General features: G+C 35.6%; 1 protein-coding gene across 1 annotated transcript; it reads left to right on the top strand.

Annotated features, from left to right (window-relative positions):
- Positions 1–1133: 1133 nt before the first annotated feature.
- Positions 1134–9883, top strand: CHMP2B (charged multivesicular body protein 2B; the record flags this gene model as incomplete). The annotated part of the gene is made up of 5 exons (XM_010722144.2): positions 1134–1259; positions 4204–4398; positions 6669–6771; positions 7793–7899; positions 8067–9883. Coding segments are annotated over 5 exons (645 nt in total), but the record flags the coding sequence as incomplete, so codon positions are not given.
- Positions 9884–11873: the final 1990 nt, after the last annotated feature.

Genomic DNA, 11873 nt, shown 5'->3' with positions numbered 1-11873 from the left:
AGTGACTGTATATCAGCAATTGATCTTTTATATCCTTTATGGCTTTATTTCTGTTTGTAACTATCCGTTTACACTGATTTTTCTCATGCCTAAACATTTTTCAGTACAATAGCAGAACCCTATTTCTTTCCGTGGATTAGACACAAAATTTAAGTGACAGTGTGCTCCTTTTAAATTTCCATGCAAAGTTTATCTAGTAGTAGATATATTCATTAGAAGTAGATGAATCTCCTCCTAAAAGCACCAGTTAATTTCCTTTATAAAGGTCAGAGGATTCTGAGTCAGATGCAGGCCTCTTACCTTTGCCCAGGTGAATCACACCTATGCACCTGCTGTAAATTCTAACAAAAGTTCACTGCAATTGGCATGACTGATGCCCATATTGTAAGAAATTCTTGCTTTTCGTAAATGGATATTACCAGTTAGTAAGCAGAATGGACAAAACATCTGTGGAGGATGTTACATTTCATGTGATAGTGTTCAAGCATCTGCTTACTTCATCAGTTGTCAGAAAACTCTATGCTATAAAGTCCTCCACTTTTGTACTGAAATACTCTTAGACACTTATTAACTTTTGGGAAGAGTGTGAGAATTCTTGCTTCTTGGTCTGACTTGTAGTTGAGTTGTAGAGATGTGATATATTTATGGAGGAAAATAATCATCTCTATTGAGCCAGAATAAGGTCAGAAGCAGGATCCTGGACTTGCATTTAAAAGCATCTTCACTGCTTTCGTGGACCTGAGAACTCCATAACTTCTCTGGAATCATCTGTATTAGGTTTCTTCAGCTGACTTCCCTGTTGCAGGTCTGACTTGTGAGCTCAGATTTTGTCAACATTGAATGTGTTAATCCTGTGTTACAGCTGAAACTTGCAGAAAAGTGTTTGTATCTCATCCTTACTGGGTGATTAAGGATCTTGCTGTGGTGCAAAGGTTACGCTAAGTTATATGGCCTATGCTGTTGAAACTATGCTATAGTTACACTGTGTACATCAAATTGTATTTTGTCTGTATTTCATGTATTTGAGATGATGCTCATAGTTCTGGTAGCTGACTTTGTTTTGAACAAAAAGCTGTCCAACATACAGCACGCGTGCAGAGTGCTTGTCAGACAAGATGTTTATGTACTACTGAAAAGTTTTCCTAACTGTAAATATTTTCTTTCCAGATATAATAAAGGAGCAAAACCGAGAGCTAAGAGGTACACAGAGGACTATAACCAGAGATAGAGCAGCACTTGAAAAACAGGAAAAACAGCTGGTAAGTAGAGCAGAGAATTTCATTTTAAAAACAAACAGCTGCCTAACGTAACAACTTGTAAAGTGCTAAAGATAGTACTCAATGGGTAACAGTTGAACGCTGAAAAAATTGGCTTCTCCTTTTTGATTTTTCAGTTATTAAAATTTTGTTGGAAAACAATTTAGAAGTGATTCTGATGCTCAATCAGAAAGAGAAAGAAATCAGGTAGAGAAAGAAACAATACATTTGGATTTAATCACTACATTCAAATTTTTTCTCTCCATTTTTAGCATCCTCTATGCTTCAGAATGTGATTTTTTTTCATACTAGGCTTTCAATCAATGGTATAATAATGGAAAGACTGAAAGGTGTTTATGCTGACAGTTTTTATGACTGTAGGTATTATGAATAACTCCTCTAGCATTATTCTTCTTGTTCAGCTAGAAGTTTCATAAAACTAGCCAATAATGTTAAAAATATTTGCCTAAATTAAAACTTCTTTAAAACTTCATGTGTGGGAGCTATCTTGTATTCAATGAATGGATGCTGCAGCTGTGTGGCAGCATAATTAGATAAATGGATGTGACAGATGGTGTGGTTTGATGCATGAAGACATGCTCTGACTGGGAAAAGCTATGTAAATCCAGGCAATGTTTCAGTAGCTGCTGAGGTGGTGTTTCATGACAGCAGGCCTTGAGAGCTAAAATGAGGTCACAGGTTGTTTCTTGAAGCTTTACAACAGGTAGGTTGTAATAGATGACTCACTGATAAGGCTTTTTCAGTAGGAAATATTCTGATTCTAGAAATACCTTAATTTTCATAATTATTTGTGACATTAAATTCTATCAGAAATTTTTTTGATATTTGGGGAGATAAAAATGAAATTAATTATGTCTTCAAAAAAAGTTAAAATGTTTTTCAGTTAAGACAATTAATGGAGAACAAACACTGCTTTTTAAGAGTCAGATCCGATTTATCTATCAGTCAATCTCAGAACATTTTATTATGTTCTTTCCTCTGAAAGGGAATCCCTGATACTATGCAGACAGTTCTATTTCAGTTCAGGAACCCAATATGACTATATTAATTTGATTTTATTTTTTTTAGAAGAACCTAACTGAGTTGGATAAGCTAGCCCCAAACCACTGAAAAAAAGCCAATACCGTATTGCAGCTTGCTATCCAATTCTGCTAAGTTAAGAATGAAATCATATATATATTATCAATATTATATATTGATTTATTATCTGGATTATTTGTAGTGATGTAGCAGTGATTGATTTTGGTTTATCTTTCAAAAAAGTCAAGTAATAAATGCTACTTAGTACTCTCATTGAGAGAATCTTTATTTGCAGCTGTTTGCTATTAAAGAATTCAGTCTAAACTAATCACTTTAATCATTTGCAATATTTGAGGTATGGAAAAAAACAAAATTCTGGGCCTACTATGGAATTTTGTTTTTGTGGTCTCTGTGAGCTACTTATCATAGAATCATAGAATGGCCTGGGTTGAAAAGAACCACAATGATCATTTAGTTTTCAACCCCCTGCTATGTGCAGGGTCACCAGCCACCAGACCAGGCTGCCCAGAGCCACATCCAGCCTGGCCTTGAATGCCTCCAGGAATGGGGCATCCACAACCTCCTTGGGCAACATGTTCCAGTGCTTCACCACCCTCTGAGTGAAAAACGTCCTCCTACTACCTAACATCTGTATAGGAAGAAGATATCTTTGCATTTATTTCTGGCCTCTAATATTTGAATAGTCTTATGTTCCTTACTTGCTGACCTGCATTTTGAGTTGAAAATAGTATTTATAACACAGGTTTTCAGGGAAGTCCATGTGCTAGTGTCATCTCTATAGTAAACTTAACCATGGTCCTTCCTAGTTGTAAAGCTAATGCAATGAGACAGTTTATATTTGCCTTTAAACATGACTGTTTTCATATTGTAGTAACCAGTGTTTACTTTTTCAGGGCAACATATCTTCTTATTAGTACATTTTTCTGGACTACTAGTGTACATACAGTGAAGTATTTGTATTCCTGTAGAAGGTATATTTTGATGAAGAATTACAGTGCTGGTCTTAAAGCTGCTTTTGCTTAATGGCAGAAGTCAAAATGCACAACTGGCCTCGTAAGAAGAACTAAGTTATTATGGCAAGATCTTCTTAAGGCTGAAGTAGAAAGTTGTTTGGAAAGTCTGTATTAACAAAAACACAAATCAAAAGGCATAATTTGAAAAAAATCCCTGCTAACAGAATTATTTGTGCCAAACTTTTCCCTGATATTTCTATACCTGCAGGTTCTCTGAGCTGATAAATAAGTTTGTTTCTTGTTAGCCAGTAGTGTCTACATTAAGTGCATGTTGCTGTAGACAAATTACAGTGCTTTTGTTATGTGGTAAGTTCAGGTAAGTGATGTGGTCAAATAGAGCCTTTGTTTCCTATATTTATTTACTTATTCCCCAAAAATTTATCAGATTATCTCTGAGCTGAAAAACTAGCAGAGCCTATGGCCTCTTCCATGAGCAGTGCAGCAGGAGTGCTAGTAAATGCAAGAAATCAAAAAAGATTAGTCATGGCACTAATAATTGGCTGGACATAATTATTTCTTCACTTTTTTTTTTTTGAAGTGTTACTCCATACCCAGACATAGAATTGAATATTCACATAGAAATTAATGTGACGTTATGTAAAAGTTGAAGTGAAACCTTTTGGGGAACCGTGCCACCATACTACATGATTCAGTTTGGGTTTTAAATACAAAGCATGACAGCTTTGTATTTATTCTATGAAATAACCTTGAATAACCTCAGTAAAAAATCAGTTAACTGTTGATATAACTTAAAAAATCCTGGAAAAAAGAAAAGCAGTAGGAATAGTTAACACTAAAAATTCCTGAACTTGAGACTTTATTATATTATTTGAATGTTTGTTTTTGTTGTTTGTTTGTTTGTTTTTAAATAGGAATTGGAGATAAAGAAAATGGCTAAGACTGGTAATAAGGAAGCCTGCAAAGTGCTGGCAAAACAGCTCGTACAACTGCGGAAACAGAAGAATCGAACGTATGCTGTTAGCTCTAAAGTCACTTCTATGTCAACTCAAACAAAAGTCATGAACTCTCAGATGAAGATGGCTGGAGCTATGTCAACTACAGCAAAAGTAAGGTGTTACAAGCATATGCTGCGTTTTAATGTAAACGTGGAGTTATTTTGCATAGGGTAACTAAAGGAATCGAGCGTAGTGCTTACTACCATGAGCTGTGCTGAGGATACAGTAGGGGAATATAACTTGATTTGTATTATGAATTCTTTGTCCAGGTAGTCCTGCCAGTTAAAGCCTAACTAGGAGTATCTTCTTGGTCCAGACATCTGTTAAATGTTTGCATGATAAAATTCAACTTTAAGACCAGTGGAAGGGCTTTTCCAGTGGACAAAAATAAACCACCACCACAACCAGAAAAGCGACAGGCAACCATGCAATTGTAATTTCTTGCTTGTATGTCATGTCACAAGCAGTTTTTAGTGGGGAAAAGGTGGGGAATGCTTCATTTGGAAATCAAGGCAGTGTATAACAACAGCTTTATAGCTTGTGTGAGGTAGGTTATTACTTGAGATGATACATTTCTAAGGAAATTTAATCTGGGATTCCCTGTCATTTTCACTCTCCATGCTCTAAGGAACCAGTATTGCATTAAGTTTTCTCACAAATCTTAGGTCATAAAAGACTCTGAAAAATCTCAGTTACCTTAATCTTATGAACTTTTTCCCATTTCCTTGAACTGATAAATAAGGAACTTGCTTTTGGCAGCAGGATTGTTCAGCTTGAAATGTAGAAAACAGAAGATGCACGCATAATTGCAGATAATAGTACTTCTGTCAGTCTGAGATAAATCCAGTTATGTGCCTTGCAGCTAATGCAGAAAGTAATTATTGCTGTGAAAAAATATTTAGAGGAGTATGTTGGCAGAAACGAACTCATCCAGTGATAAAGTTGTAGTTCTGCAGCAAACTTTATTTTGCAGGACTAACTCACAAAGAGTGGTGTGTCCGACTACACCACCAATCAGGCTGAACAGTTTACTGAATGTATTCCTATAACAGTCTTGCATGGGAACAAATTGATCTTGCTTTTTAATTAATTATTACATCAGTGGAAAAATATATGCAATCAGTTGCTTCAAGAGGCATAACAAATACATGAATGCAAAACTTCCAAAATATCCTCAAAATGCTTTTTAGCCTTGTGTGGCACTAATTTTTTATAAAGTCCAGTGAGTAGTCACTTGTTTTTTAATCATGGGTCTGACCTCTACTTGCTAAAGATACATAAATCAATGTAGTACAAATATTTTTTATATTCATCTGTGAGTAGAAGAATTCTAAAGAACTAACACCCTACAAGTCCAGAACAAATTCTTCAATTAAAATAATAAGAATAGGAACACCACCTTTGAAAGTCAGGTAATATCTGAAGCATACTGTTTTATCATTATTGAGATGGTGATCAGGCACTGGAACGGGCTCCCCAGGATGGTGGTTGTGGCACCGAGTTTGCCAGAATCCAAGAAGCGTCTGGACAACGCTCTGAGTCATATGGTCTGATTTTTGGGGGTGATCCTGTGTGGAGTCAGAGGTTGGACTTGATGATCCTTACAGATCCCTTCCAGCTTGAGACTTTCTGTAGTCACTGCAAGCAAAATCAGAAGTGAAAGAAGCAGTGCTTCTATGGAGCTAGTAGTGGCTGTACTGGATAATTAAAGGGATGCTATCAAGCCAACTGTTACCTTCTTGGATATACTTTTTCACTTATATTGCTCACACCTATATTTGAGTTTAGGCATCCCATGAGAGATGTAGAAGCATATATAAGCAAAAACAGCTGTGTACTTCTGGTAAAACAGTTGATCTGTACTCAGTACAAGAGTTTCACTGTAAGCTAATGTGAGCACTTACGTATTTGCTTTTCAGAAAAAAAAAAAATCATTTTTCCATGAAATTGTATCATAAGGAAATGATTGCAATTTAGTTCTGTCCTCTAGTGGTGGTTGAAATAAGTGTTCTTCAACCAAATAAAAAACCTACAGCCATTTACCTCTAAAATTGTATGGCCTGCAAGGAAGAAAATGTTTTCCCTTTCTTTTCATTCAGATCAGGCAGATTTTTCGAAGTGTAAAGGTGCAAGAAAGGCATATACATTTAAAAAAGTTTATCTATTAGGTTAGTAGAAAGCAGTATTTCTTACTAGGTGCAGACTGTACTATTGATCTATATATCTGCAGTTCTCCTGGCATGTAAAAGAACCAAAACATGCGAAATTTTGACTAAATTGTTTATTTTATTAGAGAAGTTTTATTCCTTCTTAATGCATATATTGGCCTTTATTACTGTCTAACTGTATGATAATGGTGACTTTTCCCCCCATATTATTAGACAATGCAAGCAGTTAATAAGAAAATGGATCCACAAAAGACACTACAAACTATGCAGAATTTCCAGAAGGAAAATATGAAGATGGAAATGACTGAAGAAATGAGTAAGTTCTGCATTTAGGGAAAATAGCTAGCTGCATCCCATAGTTCTCTGCAAGAGTTTAAACCAGTGTAGAAATACAGATGTTTGAGGTTTCATTTCTCCAAACAAAGAGAGTGATAGCAAGTGAAAAGCAAACAAAACAATGAATGTCTGAGCAGAGAGGCTGCCTTAGGCTTTTTAGTAGCACTACTTCAGTAGCACATAAATCCATTCCTTCTTCATGTGAAATGCTCATCATACTTCCAATAGGAACATCCTGGAAGGGGAAGGGGTTCGAGACCACTACAAGGCTTTGTTGGCATAACCTATAGGAGGTCATTGGAAAACTGTTTTACCTGTAGTTGATCATTCTGTATATGATTTTTGTTTTGGACTGTTAGCAATTCAAATTTAACTGTACATGCTGTTATGAGATGTATTTTATCAGCCTATACTGATTTTAAGCCACAAACTTCCTTTTGGAGGGTGATGGATAAAGCAAGTTTTTGTTTCTGATTGTTTTTGTCCTTTACCAACTAGACTACAGAACTTCTCAGTGTTGCTAGCACATTTTCTTTGCCATGCTAATCCTTGTCACTGTATTGGTCCTAATACCATAGCATGAACTCAAAAGAACATTGTTGAGCAGGATATCAACACTTCACTTTCCCAGAATTGTATTGTTGCAATGCCAAAATTAGGTAACAATTCTGCAACTTACTTGGAAGAGGGAAGGGATTTTTAGGGAACTGTAGATGGTGTTTTTGAAAAAAAAATATCTTAAAACATAGTGGAGTAGTAATAGAGCAACTGAGCTATTTCACTGAAACCAAACATTTTTGCAAAAGCAGTCATAATTGTATCATGTTATACCTCCCCACATTTGCAGGCTTTGCAAGGCAGAAATAAGAAAACCATCTCTAATATACTGTTGCTTTTTCCTGGTATCTTATTCAGTGGTATTTTTGGAGGGTAGAAAAACAGCAGTAGATTTTTGTAGTCTCTTTGCATAATGTAATGTGGTGTTTTTTTTTTCTTCTAAGTTAATGATACTTTAGATGATATTTTTGATGCTTCTGATGAAGAGGAGGAAAGCCAGGATATTGTTAACCAAGTGCTTGATGAGATAGGAATTGAAATCTCTGGAAAGGTATGGGTATTTTGAATTATTTCACATATTTCTTCCCTTTTGTTGATTTCCACCCACCCGCCCCAGGTATTTTTTTCTAACATCCTTTATTTTAAAGTCCTGTTCTAGTAGTCAGGTTCTCATAAATTGTATTCATTTGATTAAAGAAAGTTTCTGTCTCTTCCTAGATGGCCAAAGCTCCATCTGCTGCCAGAGGTTTGCCATCTGCATCAACATCAAAAGCTGCTACCATATCAGATGAAGAGATTGAACGGCAGCTCAAAGCTTTGGGAGTTGATTAACTTGATGGCAATAGTCTGTCTTCTAATTATTCAGCTGCAGACAAATGTAAAAAGTGCAAATACTTTTTCAATGCAACTGATGCCTATGAAAACTCTGAAGCTGCAGAAATGACATCTTCAAACTGATACTCTGGAGGGAGGAGACCACTTTGAATCAACTGATGGGAGAATTACACTTGCTGTGTTCGTTGCATGCCATTGTCTTGAGCAGTGGACTGAATAGGGATGTAGCTCTAATGATAAATTTATACACAGTCTGAATTCATTCTCTGTTGAATTCAAAGTTTTCTTCTCAGTTCCTTTTCTGTCCTTAGAATTGGCAGTTCTGTAGCTGGTGGTGTTATCTCCTAGGATAGCACCTGTATAATATATATCATTTTTATAAATCTATTCCTATAGAAGAATTATTAATCTGTCATCTTGGCAGAAAGGAAACTTCACCTTTACTCTTAGCTGAAATTATTTTGTTTTGATGAGAAATAGCCTTGAAAGTCCAGCAATTTAGGCAGAAAGAAAAAGCAGTTTATGCACTTCTTTCAAGTTTCTGCAATAACTTTTAGTTGACTAAATAGCTGATTATTCTTTTTATCAAAGGAGGATACAGTCGTGCAGTTAATTCTACTGGAAAGGGATTTAGATGTTAGTGAACTTCAATGCATGAAAGGCACTGATTGAACTCTATTGTACTGTAACCTAACAGTATTTCTGTGCCTTTATGTATATAAATCTAGTACTCTTGATTTTTTTTTTTCTAGGATGAGTCTTTGAAAGGAGGGTAAACCATAAGAAGGATAGTTTTCACAAAACTTTATGGCAAGAGCTCTGATTATGCTCAGTGATGTTTAGAGATGCATCTTTTCAGAAATGCTACTTCTGCATCTGCAAAAAGGACATTTGCCTGAAACATTTGTATATATATTTTACAGTATTTCTTAATGGGAGATAACTGTGCATAGTTGAGTTTACTAAGATACAATTGAGTACACTGATGATAAGCTAAATCTAATTCTCAGTTATGAGGACAATTTTGAATGATACATGATAATTACTTGTCAAAACACTACAATAAAAGTATTCTGTTTCCATTAAGGTTTTTTTTTTTCTATGGTCTCTTAGCTGTATCAGCATGATTCTGGCTTTAGGTGGAATACGTTTGACTAATGAAATAAAAACTTGACATTTTTCGTAGATGACTAAGTCTGAGAATGCAGTTCCCAGTCACAGCTTTCCAGATAGCATAAAGTTCCTCAGGCCCTTACTCTGCTGTATATTATTTGCCTGGTTGTGCTGGTATAGTGGGGCTGTTCAGCAAACAGAAACAACAAAAGCACTGTTGTTACAAAGAAGAAAGTAAAATACCTCTTAAGATTGAAAACAGAAAAACTTTGAGGTACAAGTTTCTTAAAAACACTTTGCTGCTAGAGAAAGTGCAGGAGGAAACATTAACTTCTGTGAAACTACTGTTGTCACACCATCTGCTTTACGTTTGAAATCAGCAGAGAAAAAAAGCATAGGTGAATCTTCATATGTTTTTTTTTTTTTTAACATGGATGTTGATAACAACTAGGGAAAGTAAGGGACATGATATTAATTTGTGAGGCAGTGGATATGAATGTTTAAGTTTATATATTGCCTATCTCTCTGAAATGATTTTTTTTTAAACAAGTTATTTTGTAAAAATCTAATAAAAGTTTTTTTTATTCCACAGTGGTTCTTTCCTCTAGAAGTTAGTCCTAAACATCCTTCTCTTGGTGGGCTTTCTTTGCATTGTTAGATCAGTTAACTTGCCCCTGACTTTTCAGCACCTGTAAGATTTCTGATACCATTGCTACTTTTGGTTTTGGGGTGTTTGGGGAGCTCTTTGGGATCGACAGCTACAAAAGCAAAAACCACTGATGCAGTGCCAGCTCTGTTTTCTTTCTCAGTATCTCTCCTTTTCTTGCCTTTTAAAGTGTTAAAATCCAAGCTTACTGTCACAAAGACAGCAGGTAAGGTCCAAAGCTTTTGACTGACCTGCTATCCAAATTACACAACTTTTTTTTTTAATAGCCCCATTCTTAAACATAAGTTTACCTTTCACCCAAGCAATAAAGAAGCATAACATTTATTGAGCATTTTCAGAAGTTGTCTGTGGGCCTTTGGCTCAACATTAAGTATAGATTTTGACTAAGTTTGCATTTCCTTCTTGAAAAGGAGTTTCTACTCCTAGGCATTGAAGGAGAGACTGTACTGCAAAGTTAGGTATAAAGTGTTAGTGATTGTATTTTGGTTGAAGACCAAGACTTGTGTCCCTTCTGAGTGAAGTGCATACTTTATTCTTTCAGCAGTTGTTAAAACTGGGTGATGTTAAAACTTCAGTGATGAGCTTTTTCCTGTATCTTTAGGGTCCGTGAAGTACAGTAATGAAGGCATTACTATTTGGCATCAGAAAGATTGCTTATCTGAAGTCATCAAGATCTGTGCAGTGTTTCTGGAGACAGTTATCTAAAGTTCTGCAGCCCTAATTAACATGAAAATCTTTCAGTAGCAGAATAAAGTGTTTGCAGGTTTAGTTATATTTATTTCAATTCTATAGTTACATGTTTTGTAGCACTCTGTAACCAAATTATATCTCCCTACTAAGAAACAAGTTTTTTTAATATTATTTTGAGTAGACTAAAATGACAAAGAAACCAACTCAGTCCCTCATACTCCTTTATCCTCGCTTACACCTTAACAGGAACTGAAAGTCTTCTATCCAGAAAGAACAACACAATTGCTTGATGCACCTAAAAACAGCTATATTGAGGCAGACCACAGTCCATGTCACACAGAATCGCACTCTGCTGGTGCCTGTAAGACCAAGAAAACGAACAAGATAAAGAAAATAAAGGTTGGAAGAGAGATTAGGAGTTATCTATTGAAGTTAGGTTATTTCCAGAGGGTACATAATTTTACTGTATATGGCAGTTTGAGTGGCTTTCTTTTCTACAGGCTTAGTCACGTGAATGAATTTTGGCATTCACATTTTCTTGTAGAGGAATTTCACAATCTAGTCCTTACCACACTGAGAATCACTGTTTTATGTTTTCTTTTTAACTTTACACATTGACTTATTTCTTATATTTTGCAAGGTGGTGAAGAACCTGTCTCCATCTTTTCTGTACAGCTTGTAATTCAGTAGATCACTGTAACAGTCAATGTACGTTACATCTCAAAGAGAGATAAAAATCTAGCTTAATTATTCTACTTACTTTTGATCAATAGCTTTGTTGGTACTGGGTCCTTTTCTAAGTATACTGTCTACTTCAGATGAGGGTGATAAGAGTGTACATCACTCAGAAGACAGGTGAACCACAGATTTAGGCATTAGCAGAAGGTCTTGTTTTGTTTTCTGTTCTAATACTTCTAACAAGTTACCTACAGTTACCATTGGCAAAGCAAAAAGAAAAAAAACACCTCAAAACTTCAAAGAAAAATGGCACAACACATATTTGTTAAGGAGCTACCTAAACTTACTTGCAGGCTTATAAGACTAACTAACTCTCAGGCACCTGATCTAGGGCCTTTTCCCTCAATCAAGAATAGTTGATGGCAATTAGCCAGTGAATGAGTTGTTCCTAGAGAAAACTCTTGACTTGCCACTTTCTCCAAGTCTAACAGCTGCAGCACATTAAATTGATTTCATCCAGGCTTTTTTTTTGTTTGTTTTTT

This window comes from Meleagris gallopavo, chromosome 1 (assembly GCF_000146605.3).
Source record: "Meleagris gallopavo isolate NT-WF06-2002-E0010 breed Aviagen turkey brand Nicholas breeding stock chromosome 1, Turkey_5.1, whole genome shotgun sequence".
Taxonomy (NCBI): domain Eukaryota; kingdom Metazoa; phylum Chordata; class Aves; order Galliformes; family Phasianidae; genus Meleagris; species Meleagris gallopavo.
This window is presented reverse-complemented; position numbering and strand designations above follow the sequence as displayed.